The following is a 14,195-nucleotide window of genomic DNA, read 5'->3' as shown; positions in this document are numbered from 1 at the left end:
GAAAAAAAAACAAAAAAACACGAGCGACGTCATCAGAAGCAGGGTGGGCGGAGTTAATGCATACGCACGGTGGTAATGGATACCTTCATGAGTGATGTGAGAGCACAGAGATGATAGCAAATAAGTAAAGCTAACGTCAGCAGCCATGGCACTGGACGAGCAATCGTTATTATAATCCAAATGGGCAAACAGTCTAGATTATTATGCAAATTGACTCGAGATACAAAAACGGCAAAAGTCGCATTTGTCATCCGTCACCGTGACCGCAAATGGACTTTTGAAACTGGAATAATGAGTGGATTACGCATTTCAATTGGCAAGAGAGGAATAGCGGTGATGGATGGAACTTTCTTGGCAAGGAGGATTGTGTGCATCACAGTCAGGTACAAGGGAGAAGGCTTCTTACATTAGGTAAGACAAAAAGTTTAATTTTCGCAACTTGTTTATCGACTTGTTAATAGCAATTTGCTGTGGAATGTGCCGATCGGGTCCGTGTTTTCCCGGCCGGGTTCGGGTCCATCTTTCAAATAATTGACGGTCCGCGTCGGTTCCGGGTAGTACATTTTTGACATTTCTCGGTTCTGCACGGGCCCGGGTCCAACTTTCAAAATAGACGGGTCGGTTCAGTGTAGCACATTTACAGGTCTCTTCGGGTATGAATTTTTGGACCCGTGAAGACCTCTAATCTAAACTATGAAACATGCTGTCGCCATTCAGAATAAATAGCTGCATTTTTGTACAGCAATAGATCATGACAAACTATTGTCAACACCCTTAATAAAAACTTAAAACATCCTTCTAAAAAAAGTTGTGTTTTCCACAAAAGAAATAAAATCATACAGATATGGAATTACATGGTTTGACATGAAACTAGACTCACCTGAGAGTGAGGAGCTGGTGTGCTGGGTACGGCATTGACGACATACCTCTCCGTCATCCAACTACTGTCTCTTTGATGCCTCTTGAGTTTCATCCTACGGTTTTGAAACCACGTTTTCACCTTCAGAAAGAAATAAAGTTGATAATTATGATGACAATCTACTAAAACTTCAACCATTTCAACATTCTCTTTATAAATCACAAACCTGTTTGTAAGTTAGACCCGTTGCTCCAGCAAGCGTCTTCATCTCTGCGGGCGTGAGGTATCTCTGGATATTGAACCGGTGGATCAGAGCATTCATCTGCTCCTCAGAAAAGGCGGCCCGGGTCTTGCGGGTCTGGGTTGGAGGTCGGGCTGGAGATGTGGTCAATGCAGGCAGTGGAGGCAAGGCTTCCACCCCCAGATGATTCAGGCTCACTGGCTCCTCTCTTGCTGCGGAGATGGAGTTTGAGATCTGCTCTCCACTGTCAGGACTGCCACTGTCGGTCTCATAGTCCCGATCTCCCCAGGACTGAAGATTGAGGTTGGTCAGAGCGGCCCCCTCACGACTGCTGCCCGAGCTCCAGGAATCTACTCAAATGGAGGGGGGGGGGAAATGAATTTAAAACAAACAAACAAAAACATGGTAGACCAATACATTTGTAACAGAATTTGATGAAACATTCAAATGCATTTATAAAGTTGCTTGCGTATCTTTAAAAAGTGATTATAAACCAGAACACCTCAGTGGCAGATTTATTGACAATTTGGCATGTTTTTGGTAACCAACATAAAGCTTAGTCAATTAGATTTGTATAATAAATAATAATAATTGTATATCTATTAAGTTTGGGTATGTTGAGTTTTGCTGCACTGGCAACTAACTGAAATAATTTAAACTGGCATACTACAAATAATAAAACTAAAAAGGATGAAAGCCCATTTCAAAATTAAAGCTTAAACTAATTAATATAAAAGAACATTCAAAATATTGAAATCACATTAAATACCATAGATACATATACATATTAATAAAATGATTTTCACTTTCATTCGTGATGAGTTTAACATGCATTAATATTTTTACAAGTATTTTTCTAGTTAGAAATTAAAATTACATAATTTATTGCGAATAACATTCTAAAAAAAGTTGAAAAATTGGATTTCTTTGGGCTATCCATGAAGCACACAAAGAGGGGAAAAAAAAGTCACTCAGAAATCCCTACTAAAGCACACAATGGAATAGCAAGTAAAACGTTGAATTAAATGTGAAATTTAGAGGTATAAACTCAGAAAAGGTATTCTTACAATACCATTTAAAATAAAATCATTCACATCTTTTCACAAACTTATTTTTTTTTTTACTGTGAAACTGTAAATTAGAAGTAGCTCCTTGGCTGGGGATCATTGAAGATTAAACTGCTTTAATTAGTGAGGCTTTGGGGTGTCAGAGGAGGGTTACCTGGCGTATGGGCCTCTGAATCACTGGGTGTATCGCTGCCGGCCTGCTCTGCGTCTTTCGGCTTCGGATCGGACTCAGTCTTACTGTAGGAGAGGAAGAGCCGCCCGTTCTGCGCGTGGCTCGGATAGTGGCCGTAGGCGCTGGCACTGCCGTTCTCCGGGCTCCAGGGCGGCGACTGCTGTGCGGTTTGCGCGGAGTAATAGGTCGCGGTGACCCCGCCGGAGTGAGTGTACGCGGCCTCGGCCCAGCTGAGATTCGGGTGGCCGTGCTCAGACACTTGCGGGTACACGAGCCCGTATGCATACGCATGATAAGACGGGTTGAAGTTGTAATTTACTGGCATCTTCCAATCCGCCATTCCGTCGTCAGATGAACGCAGAGCAGAAAGCAAATGTGCAGAGTTGGACCAATTAATGGCCTAATTAACAACACCCGACTATAACGACCCAAAGGGCTCGACTACCCTCGAAAACGGATGACTGTAACAGCTCTCCTCCTCATAGTACCGCAACCCGACCCCTTGACATGACCTGACGAAGACGTGTGGAGAAGCTGATTTATAAAGCCAGGTGAGCGGGAGTGGGTGGGGCGGAACTGCGACGAGATGCTCGGACCAATCAGGTGCAAGTTCTGAGAGGCGGCAGCCACACCCTCATTACACATTTACCTGGACCACATATATAGCTATTATACTTGCTTATATTCATGTAGCGTTTTAGGTTTTACATTTTTAACTACATTACTGTTTAGCCTACATATTAAGAAAATGACGCTGAAAATAAAATAAAAAAGTTACATTTTTATTAACAAATTTTTTCCCACAACTTTTTAAAAATGTATTATTTTAAAGAATGACGCTAAAATGAAATTAAAATTAAACTTTTGCTTTTATGTCTTAAACTTTTTCAAAGTTTATTTATTTCTGTTTTAACTAAAACAGACAAAACTATTATTTTAAAATATTTATCATTTAGTTAAATTAACATACTTTAGCACATTAAAATGGTAGGCTACATGAAAATGATTTTTTAAATAATTGTGATTATATGTGCCCAACAGGTTATTTAATTTAACCCATGACTTTTTGATAATGCACCTGATTTTGGTATTTGTTTTAGCATTTTAAACCTAAAAATGGGCTACATTTTCGAACATAATTAGTGCAGGCTTCTTATCTCTCTAATCTATTGTCTGTTTTAAATGTTTACCACAGTTTCTTTCAGGGGAATTGCAAGCTCACAATCATTTCTTTAGATTAGCATGATTAATCATAGAAAAGCAAGACAAAGCCTCATGTGAACAAGTTTTAGAACCATATATAAGTGTGATAATCTAAAGCTTTCATTTTGAAAATGTTTGTGGAGTATGGAATGTATCACTGCTAGGCATTTACTGGCAGGACTGTTTGAATGCCTTAAACAGGTTTGCCTTCAATTACCACCTGAATAGGTGTGTTTGTAGTCCACCCTGCCTGCTGCATTAGAATGGAAATATTTCTGTATGAGGTGAAAATATGTGATAATCATGGAGTGATTGGAGAGACCACAGATCTGTTTATATGGGAAAGAGGTGTGAATGAGTAGGGAGGTGGTGGCAGCAATGCATCTGCCTTTTGCACTTGTTTACCAATTCAGCAAGTTAGACAAAATAAGCAGCTTTATAAAATTTAAAGTACAAACTTTACAATTATGGTGTTTTACTTAACCTTTAATGACATTTATGTATGTATGTATGTATGCATGTATGTGTATGTATTTATTTATTTATTTTGTTTAACTATTGTTGCCAGATAATAATAGCAACAATAATAAGAGTTATCGTTAATAATAGTTATTATAATAGTTAATATATTATCTATCTATCTAGCTATCTATCTGTCTATCTATCTATCTATCTATCTATCGTGGCTTTAATTTTTTACAAATTATTGGCTTCAGGGGCGCCGCTAGCAATTTTGGGCCCTATGAAAGAAAATGAGGTTGGGCCCCCTACTGCTCCCATTCCACACCGAACATACAAGCCAACCTAGGTATCCAAAATCTTTGTATGCAATTTAATAATCCTGACCTATTACTTTTGCTATTGCTTTTGACCACTAGGTATCAGTATTTAGTCAGAGACCTACCCATTCGAACATATTTTATCTGGGGGTGGGGCTTGATGGGGCTTGATGTTGTACTAGTGCGGGGCTGTGGTGGGGGATTTTAAACAAAATCCTAATATTAAACAGCCCAAACACTTATAGATGAACATATAAATTAATGAAGACAGCGTTATATAAGAATGAATATATATTTGTGCTTTTTTGATTTTAGCTCAATAATATTTTGTTTTCTTTATTTTTATTATTTTAAGGGGATTTTACTAAATATTAACCTCTAAATTATGCACCATTTATCTTCTGCAATATCAGGGTGTAACCTCTAGATGGCTGTATAGCCCTATATATAAATACATATAAACCGTTTGCTGCAGAGTGAGAATTTAAGACATAAAGCACGTAGCTTGTATCAGGTTATTCAGTGATATATTTTCAGACATTATTAAAGACTACATTTAGTAAGAGTTGAAATTTAAATGTTGATTTGAAGTGTCAGTTATTATTAAATCTGGACAGAGAAAGCATTTTTTAGGATACTCATACTAGCTACAGCGTCATCAATCACACGAAAGTCATCAGAATAAATATTGGCTCAGTGTGACCAGGGCAATATTTTAAAACATAGAAACTGAGTGTTTACATACCATGAACAGAGATGTTCTGTGGTTGAGATGTATCCTATTTGAAAAAATCTGCATGGCAATCAGCAACTGGTAAATTGAGATTCCAGTAGCTTTACTGGCATGATAAAAAGGCTGTACACAGCATTGACCGCGCTTCGAACCAATGGTGTTGAGCATTAGAGGCTAAAATTAATAGTTTTCAGTCACGTGACTGGCTCGAAGACCTGTCGGGCAAAACATCCATAGAATTGCAGCAAAAGCTTGTCAATTTTCCATTTGTTTCCAATCCACAAATATTTAGATCTTTTGATGACCGGTGTTCTGAAATATTCGGTGTCTGAGATATTTGGTGTCACTGGGCGGAGTAAACATGAATATTCATGAGTTTCCTGTTAAAGCGACTCTGAAAATATTAGTGCGTTTTCACTGGATCACAAAAGATTCTCAACAAGGTAAATATGTTTCATCGTAGAATGAAATTATGCTTAGAGTATTTGTAAATATGCAAAAGAATGTATAGATTGTGTCGTGGTTTGTGATGGCCGTGATTTACCTGAGGTAGCCTATAGCTGATACGCACCATGTCAATAAAGTTAGCTGTTAAGCACTTTTATAATATTCTTATTTTACGTTACCTTGAGAGTCCTTAAAATGAGTCGTTTAATAACTTTGCCAAATTGTATCTGTTGTCCCATAATAAAGTTTCTTATAATGATTATTCTGTGCCATTCCTAATCGTTTGCTCAATCATTCAAAAATGTTTTTACTCACAAGGGGAAAATCAAATGTTTTTTACATGCATGAACTGGAATATAAAATTCTCAATCTTTTTTTGCCCAAAAAGATACATTTAGTGGACACTATATGGTTACAGAAAAAAAGAAAGAGAAAAAAAACTGTGCAAGAAAGTGACAAATCTTTAACGTGATTTGTGTCTTTAATCTAATCATAGTTGTAATCATTGTGGTGCACTGATTCAGATGAAAATAATTTTGACTCAAATGTGTTTTGGTAAAGTTGTGAAATCAGCAACACTGCAATACTTTAACAATGTTTTACTTCTATTCTACTAACTTATAACAATTAAAATGTTTAATATTTTAATAACAAATGGCTAAAATAAACCATACAGTAATGTGTACGTTTTTATTTCAAAGATAAAAGTAGTTTCCTTTTGCTGAATAAAGACAGCAACTGATTCTGTGTTAAAGTTTTATAAACAGATGTGATGAAAGCATGACATAAATGACATTTACAACACACCTGTATGAATATAAAATACATGGTCATGTTTAAAAAAAAAGGTGAAAGCTACACAAATGTCTACTTTGTAGGCTAGAGGTGTTTAGGGATACTGATCAGCACAAGCCAAGCACACGTCATATGATTTCTGTGGTAAGTAATATCTCTTATGGATCTAAAAACCTATAATAAATTCCTATATGAACAACAAATGGCAAACAGAGATTTATACACCATGAACAAACTCGATGAAATCAATCTAAATGTTGAGAGAAGAATCACTATAAGCAAAATTTACTATAAATTACTGAAATTGGATTAAATCATGTAATTCAGTCATGGTTTTGATCTGGAGAAACCCTTCATGTGTTATTTAAACCTTTTTAGTTGGATTGAGATTACCTTTGATTATCCTGATTTTTAAAAAATTGTGGATTTCAGGAACAAAATGTAGTAAAACTTTAAGACTGGTCAAATAATACATTTGTATCACATAGTATACATGTTTATTTATATTTTGCAGTTGATTTGTTTAACCATTACAGTGATAAAGTACACATTCTGATGGTCATCATACACACAATCCACCATTCCCTGTATCGGACCAAAAAAAAAAGAAAGAAAGTATTAATTCTGAGAACGTTTACTCTGCAACTGGACACAACTGATCCACATATCCTGCAAATTTTCATGTGCTGAATGTTGTAGACTCAAGCATTGCTGTATTGTGCTGCAAAGTTGAAGGTATATTGACTCAACTTCACTGACATTTAGCGACTTACATTCACTGACATGTACAGGACTTGAAGTATTACAGACCATTTGATATCATAAGCAGCTTATCTTCTGTCTTCTTATGATAGAAATGCCTATGTTGTGCCTTCATCATTTATTTTAAAAATGACCTTACTATGATGTAAAGTGGCTTGTTCGTTAATAAAGAACTAGTTTGTGAAAACAACTGTTTGCATTTTGCCTTTATTTTTTACTTTGTAGAATAAACAGAATTCTACTGTGATCCCAGACTAAAGTTGAATTTAACTTTATGGATTGTTTTGATGCACTCTCAATGTTATCAATGCAACTCTGCAAGTTGTCACAAATTATTTCCTGACAGTTCCTGTCAATTCTCCTAATTTAACCTGGTTGGAGTACAGTAATGTTACCTCCTTACACTGGAGTTAAAATATCTCAAGTTAAAATACATCTTAAGAGTGTTAATTTGGGCGGAAATGCAGAATAACCCGTAATTTTGTTTTATCTGTAACTCTTTGGTAGATACATTTATAATTTCCATTGCAATACTACTAGTAGTTACTGCTAATAAAGCAGATCTCTCACTACTGAAAAAACGAACAACTTTAAAGACGACACAAACAGTTTCATATGATTTGTCTTTTTTTCATAGGCTTGTGCACAGTGAATTTCGACCTCCTTAACCACAGCTGGCGCTGTTGTTATAGTAGCGCTCATATCTTCTCTCTTCATCACATGATTTTTTTTATTGGGCTGTGGCCCCTTTAACATCCAACTCATGCGGCGTTCTCTCCTTCTATCCGCTTCTATCCCGCGTCGCGTGGTAACTTTAGGAAGTCCACACATAAGCCAAGCGCTCGTGCATATGAAGAATATTTCCCCATGATAGTTTATATATGTTAGACCGACATCGATAAAGTCTTATAAGATCCAAATCTGATCTGAACACTGTCAGCTCGTCAGTTGCCTGTCATCAGCTTTGATCTTCTGGCCGGTGTAGTTCGTTTGATAATTTTGAATAAATAACGGTTTAACGGTGAAAAAGATGTCAGAAGAACTCGAGCGCATCCTGGCGCGGCTGATAGAGCCGGACAACGCTGTTATTCAGCAGGTAGAAACTTATATGAAACTGTCATTCTGATATATTTGATGTATTTAATATTGATTGTGTGAGTAAGAGGACGTTTTCAGCTTATAGCTGTAAAGAAAAGTGTAATTAATACGTGACTTAAAATTTTCTAGCCATTAGCACGTGTGGAGCTTTTGGGTTGAGTGTTTGTTGGGTTGAATATTTGTTTTATTGTTTTTTCATAATTTCTACGCCCGTGAATGTCTCTTATCAGGCCACAGCTGAGCTGAAACAGGCATTTAAAGATCCAGCTATCATCCCTGCTTTATGTGCGGTTATGACAGGATCCCAGAACCCACAGGTAACGTTACTGTCATTCATATCAGCCTTTATGTTAGTTCCCATAGTCCTATATGTTTAAAGCCTATAATTCTTGCTTCAGGTCCGTCAGTCGGCTGCAGTGATGCTCAGGATGAGAGTCAGAAAACACTGGAAGAAAATCAGTCCAGACCACAGAGAAAGGTTTGGGACTTTTTACTTAAATAAAGCATAATTTCATCTACTTTTCTGCTGTTAATTTTCTAATTTTGTTTTCATCCTGCTCCCTCAGTCTGAAAGCAGTGGTGCTGCAGGCTTTACAAAATGAAACTGAGTAAGTCTGACTGTGCATGTGGTACAGTGATAACGTAATAATAACATAAACCATGATCATCAGACTGAATGATGACTATTTACATTTGCACTGTACTCCCAATGTAGAAAACTGTGCTCTTTACTAATAAACCATGGTATATGGTATGCATTTTGCTTCAGGTTTTAAACATTTTTCTTTTATTTCTATTTCTCAGACACACAGTTCGCCACTCTCTCTCTCAGCTGAGTGCCGTCCTGGTGAAGCATGAGACCCCAGACCGCTGGCCTGCTCTTCTAGCCCTATTAAACCAGTCTACTAAAAGCAATAACCCACAGGATAGACAGGTAACCCTGGTTAACTTGTTACAGGAAATGTCTCAGCCACTACCATGGAATGAGACCATGAGATGAGATCATTACCATATTCATAAATCATGGTTTTTACACGACATTTCTTAGAATACCATACTGCCATATCAAAAAACTTGGTACTTTTTAAACATTTTGTTAGTGACCAAAAATACTCTAATAATATGTATTTATTTATTAATAATTAATTTATTTCTAATTAAATTTATTTTAGTTGTAAATTCATTACTATTTACTATTTTAAAAATGGTTCTAGTAAATATGTTAATATATAAAATTACATAAATTATAATAAATGTATCAATATAACATATTTTTATATGCATTAATGTATATAGCCATTTATTATTATTAGAAAAAAATATTAATAATTAGAACAAAATTATTAATTAAAAAAAACAAAAATATGAATAAATTTAAAACTCTACAAACAAAATAAACAAGTTTTTAGTAAGTAAAAAGACCCTGTGATTTTTGAAGTGAATGAGCACATGATTGAGATGATTTTTTAATTATTACACTGTCTGTTCTCACATATCTACTTTAAATTCTGTTCAGGTGGGTCTTTTATTGCTTAGCAAAGTGGTTGGATCAAACCCGGAGCCCTTTAAGCCCCACTACAAGCAACTTCTCCAGCTGTTTGGGACTGTTCTCCAAGACCTAAACAATCCCACATCTCTCTACTACTGCATCCTCACTCTTACCTCCATCACGGCCTACACCGGCACAGAGGAGATGGTCTGATATGCTTATTTTGACTGATTTAGTGTTTAATTTCACAGCCGGCATGTTCAAAATGTTGTTTTTCTCTCTTTCAGAACCTGATGCGATCTCTGATCCCCAAACTGCTCATTGCTCTTAAACACCTCATTCAGGCAGACCAGGTGAGGACACTTTGCTACAGGCTTGCTGTGTTCGTATGCTAATGCTCCAATCACGGTTTTCATTATGTTCCTCAATGATGTGCTAAGCACTGGAGAGTTGCACCGCTTGATTGATCTATTTGCCTGTATGAGTCTTTATGATTTAAGTGGCTCAATGGCTTTGGCCATCTTTCAATCTTTACTTTTTGTCTCATAAGTTCTAGTGAGTTTTTTTTTTTTTCTATTAAGGACCAAGCCAGTGAGGCGATGGAAGTTTTTGATGAGCTGATGGAAAGCGAGGTATCCATTGTTGTCCCACACATTGCTGAGATTGTCCGTTTTTGCCTGGAGGTTTGTTTACACATCTTAATAGTGATTATGTTGATTTGGAGTTATTTTTGTAATAAGATTTCTTTTGTTTCTTCTAGATCAGTGCGGACGTCTCCCTTAGCGATTCTCTGCGTGTAAAGGCTCTCTCATGCATCGCTGTTCTCATCAGACTTAAAAGCAAGGTAACTGTATTTCCTTGCCTTTGCTTTTCCTTCTAAAGCACAGAACTATATTAATGAAATTTGCTTGTTCATATGTAAAACAAATGATTTGGTTTCACCTTTTGTTTTATCTGCTTTTATTTTTTATGTTTTTTTTGTGGTGTGTTTTCTTTTTTTCTTTTCTTTTTTCCTGTGTGCCTGTAAGTTGTGTAAAATCAGTGTAATTAGGTCTACAATTAATTTATATATTTTTTTTTATTGATTTTAATTGTAAATAAATTTTTATTAACCATTTAAAAATTAATACATTTAAAATTAATATAATACATTATATATATTATAGTGTTATGTCAATATATATTACTTTTATATGTGTTAATGCATATGGTTATTTATTACTTTTAAAATAAAATTATTACTCATCTATGAAGAGGTGCTTTTTGAAAAAGTACAAAAAAGTTTAAATCTCTAGTAAAGGTTTAAAATTTCAGATTTTTAAATCTGTTTTTATCTTATTTATTTGTTTTTTCTTCATGTATATTTTAGCATATAAACCTGTCTGCCTTTTAAGTTGCCTAAAATCAGATATCTTATTTGATTTAAAAAAAAAAAAATTATTTTCATTTTTATTTTAGCATATAAACCGGTCTGCCTTTTAAAGTGGCCTAAAATCAGATTATATCAGATCTGGAGGTTCAGGATTTGCCATTTTTGTCTGTGGGGGTCCATAGGCATGCCATCTGAGACTATGCGATTACCATACACAAGATGATTTAAATTATTACTACTAATAAACACTTGTCTTTTTTTTAATCTTCTAAAGGCTGTATTAAAGCATAAACTCCTACAGCCGATCTTGCAAGTGGTGTTTCCTATCTTGAGTGCAGCGCCCCCTCCTGGAGAAGAGGACCCAGAGGATGAGGAAAACGACACTGAGGGCGACAGTGAGAATCCCAAGCACTTTGCTGTTCAGGTTGGTCTCTTCACCTGCTTTACTGCTTTTACTTATTCTCCCTGTACCCATCTCACCCTCTCTCAATCTAATATGTGATATGATATGTGTTCCCCTGCAGGTCATTGACACCATGGCTCTTCATATGCCACCTGAAAAACTCTTCAACCAGCTGGTTAGTAAACAAAAACTCTAGGGCTGTCGCTATTCGTCGATTTTATTAGACTATTCGATTTTTAAAAATCCTCGACTTCATTTTGCCTGCGTCGACTAACCGCCAAAATACCGGAAGTGGCGCATTTTTACAATCTGTTTGTTAAATCCTTACATTCAGCAGAGCAGCCCTGCTAAAGGTCTGATTTAAGAACGTCACATTTAACTTCAGATTAGGGCTGTCGCGATTCGTCGATTTTATTCAACTATTCAATTTTTAAAAAATCCTCTACTTCATTTTGCTCGCGTCGACTAACCGGCAAAATACCGGAAGTGGCGCATTTCACGGACGAGAATCCATAAAACACATTATTAGACTGTTTTCCAAGACTGCATGATATATTAAACCCATTTAAAAATCATAATTAAGCATAACTGTGAATTCACAAACGCTACGATTTAATTAAATAATTATATGCGATGCCGTTATAGTAGGTTACGTACGTGCGTCTCACAGCGGCTCCGTTCAAAGTAAATGCTGTTCCACAGGAACTGTTATCATTTACATGTGTGGAGCGGCTCAAACTCCATCTGTGCATGTTGTTATGAGTTTGGGTTATTTATAACGTTCATCTGGGAACGCAACGAGCGCCATTTCATCAGATTTGTAAGGTAAATCATTTCTAAATCCACGCAAACACAGGAGAATACGTCATCTCGCGGTTTCAAAATAAAAGCTCAAACCCTCACTCTGAGTTTACATTCATTAAATTACATTGGCTATAGCATTTCTGTCGTAAAGAAATGGCCAAATCTCTTTGAATTAAATGATGCTTGGTCCATATTAAACAAGTATTAGATCGCACAGTAATGTGTAAAAACAATCGTCAGGCCACTGGCGCCCACTGCAGGCCTTTGTTGTAATGCATACTATAATTATATATAGATCAGTAGCTCTATTACATTATAATACAGTATTTTAACAGTTTTGTTCAATAAAACCATATGATTTCTTGCTTTTGATACTTTATTTGAACTAATTATTATTGCCTCATTGCTATTATATATGTATTTTTAAGTGACTATGAGATGGACACTTGCTTCTTGCACTCTGTTGCACTTTACTTTTGCTTTAAAAAAGGATTTCATAGAAATTTGGATTTCATTTAGAGTTTCACTACTGAAGTCCTATGTTGATTTTTTTTCATCATGCTGGAGATGTCTGTTTAAATCTGTTGTTTACACATTTCTAAGAGTACTTTTAATACTTAAAATGTTTAATAATAATAACTTTTAATAATACAGTTTTAATACTTGATTCTAGTGGACTCTAAACATTGCATTTATTTAATGTGACTCAACCCAACTTTTGGGGTTAATTGAAACATTTTTTCCCTTTGTAGTTGCACTCACAGCTGTAATGAACAGAAGCCCAAAACATGTGGATATATTGACATTAAGAACATGCTGACTTTCTCAGACTTTTGTAATTATTTTCTTTTTATTTCATTTTTATTAGGTTTGTTTCAGGGCTTGAAAACGGGGAAAAAAATTCAATCGGTTCACTCCAAGCAGAATCGATATTTTAACGTTTCTGTTCCTGCGTTCCTCTGTATTATTACCGTTCCGAAACCGGTTCGGGTAGAAGAAATAGCGGTTAATAACATTATTTTTTAAAAACAATTTTCTTTGCCTATAATAATAATAATAATAATAATTATTATAAAGTACAGCGTTTTCTTTACTCAGAAAGAAAAAGAAAAAAAAAACAGGAAGAGATCTGGTAACGTTAGCCTATAACCCGCTGCGCTTAGTCACAGCCAATAGCCTACAGCATCATCTTTTCTAGATTTTGGCCAAATGTTGGCTACTAAACAAAAGAAGAAAAAAACTATCAACACTTTAAAGACATTAAAGTATTTTTAAGATATTTAAAATTTTTTGCTGCATTGTTAAAAAAACGCTACTTGTATAAGAATGCGTTTTGAGAGTGAAAAACCCCCAAAGCGTATAGGCTCACGTCGCATTTTATTAGACATTCAGAAATAATGTAGGCTAAAATGCCGTTAGGCTAAAGCAAAATGTTTACAAACATTATAAACACTGTTATTAATTCTCTCCACAACAAATCCTCTAAAGTTAAAGCTATGCGTTTAGGCTATAAAAACGTCAATCCAAAAACAAATTAATTTAAGGTGAAACTGATGCCTACCTCTCTCATTCGGCACAAATCCAAATGTTTCCATATTAGCGACGTATCTGGGTGCTAAAATATTATTTATTATAGGCTAGGCTTTGTACGTTCATCGATGTTAAACATCATCCTTTACATCGGCTATATTAGCCCAGTGAGGCGGTGGTCACGCTGAACGCAACAGATTTTGTACAACGGAGCAGTGTAACTTTTTATTTGTTTCTTTAACTGTATTTTATTTTGATAATGAACAGGCTGCAATGTCACAAAAATATGTTGTGTGTGTGTGCGCGTGAGGCATCGGCCCGATGGTCATACCAACGCTGGTTGGTTATACAGATAGAAGCAAGACATTATTCAAAACTGTCAAGCTTTTGCAAAATAAATAAAACTGTAAAGCTTTTGCAAAATAAAGAAAACTACTTTCT

At 35.6% G+C, this 14,195-nt stretch overlaps 2 protein-coding genes across 2 annotated transcripts in view; one reads left to right on the top strand and one right to left on the bottom strand.

The window, feature by feature from the left end:
* Positions 1-2,868, bottom strand: part of LOC107754211 (homeobox protein Hox-B5b-like) — a 5,601-nt gene extending 2,733 nt beyond the window's left edge. Inside the window, exons 1-3 of the mRNA XM_016570582.1 lie at positions 2,322-2,868; positions 1,086-1,450; positions 881-1,000 (exon numbers count right to left, since the gene is read on the bottom strand). Coding sequence (XP_016426068.1) covers positions 881-1,000; positions 1,086-1,450; positions 2,322-2,679 — 843 coding nt within the window. The 5' untranslated portion in view covers positions 2,680-2,868. The remainder of the gene's footprint in view (positions 1-880; positions 1,001-1,085; positions 1,451-2,321) is intronic.
* A 4,935-nt stretch (positions 2,869-7,803) lies between these two features.
* LOC107754196 (importin-4-like) overlaps positions 7,804-14,195 on the top strand; it is a 24,309-nt gene continuing 17,917 nt past the window's right edge. Inside the window, exons 1-11 of the mRNA XM_016570562.1 lie at positions 7,804-8,154; positions 8,387-8,473; positions 8,555-8,634; positions 8,723-8,764; positions 8,961-9,090; positions 9,673-9,852; positions 9,933-9,998; positions 10,227-10,328; positions 10,406-10,489; positions 11,292-11,441; positions 11,542-11,595. Of these exons, the coding sequence (XP_016426048.1) occupies positions 8,089-8,154; positions 8,387-8,473; positions 8,555-8,634; positions 8,723-8,764; positions 8,961-9,090; positions 9,673-9,852; positions 9,933-9,998; positions 10,227-10,328; positions 10,406-10,489; positions 11,292-11,441; positions 11,542-11,595 (1,041 nt within the window). The 5' untranslated portion in view covers positions 7,804-8,088. The remainder of the gene's footprint in view (positions 8,155-8,386; positions 8,474-8,554; positions 8,635-8,722; positions 8,765-8,960; positions 9,091-9,672; positions 9,853-9,932; positions 9,999-10,226; positions 10,329-10,405; positions 10,490-11,291; positions 11,442-11,541; positions 11,596-14,195) is intronic.

This window comes from Sinocyclocheilus rhinocerous, unplaced genomic scaffold (assembly GCF_001515625.1).
Source record: "Sinocyclocheilus rhinocerous isolate Xijiao unplaced genomic scaffold, SAMN03320098_v1.1 scaffold442, whole genome shotgun sequence".
NCBI lineage: Eukaryota > Metazoa > Chordata > Actinopteri > Cypriniformes > Cyprinidae > Sinocyclocheilus > Sinocyclocheilus rhinocerous.
This window is presented reverse-complemented; position numbering and strand designations above follow the sequence as displayed.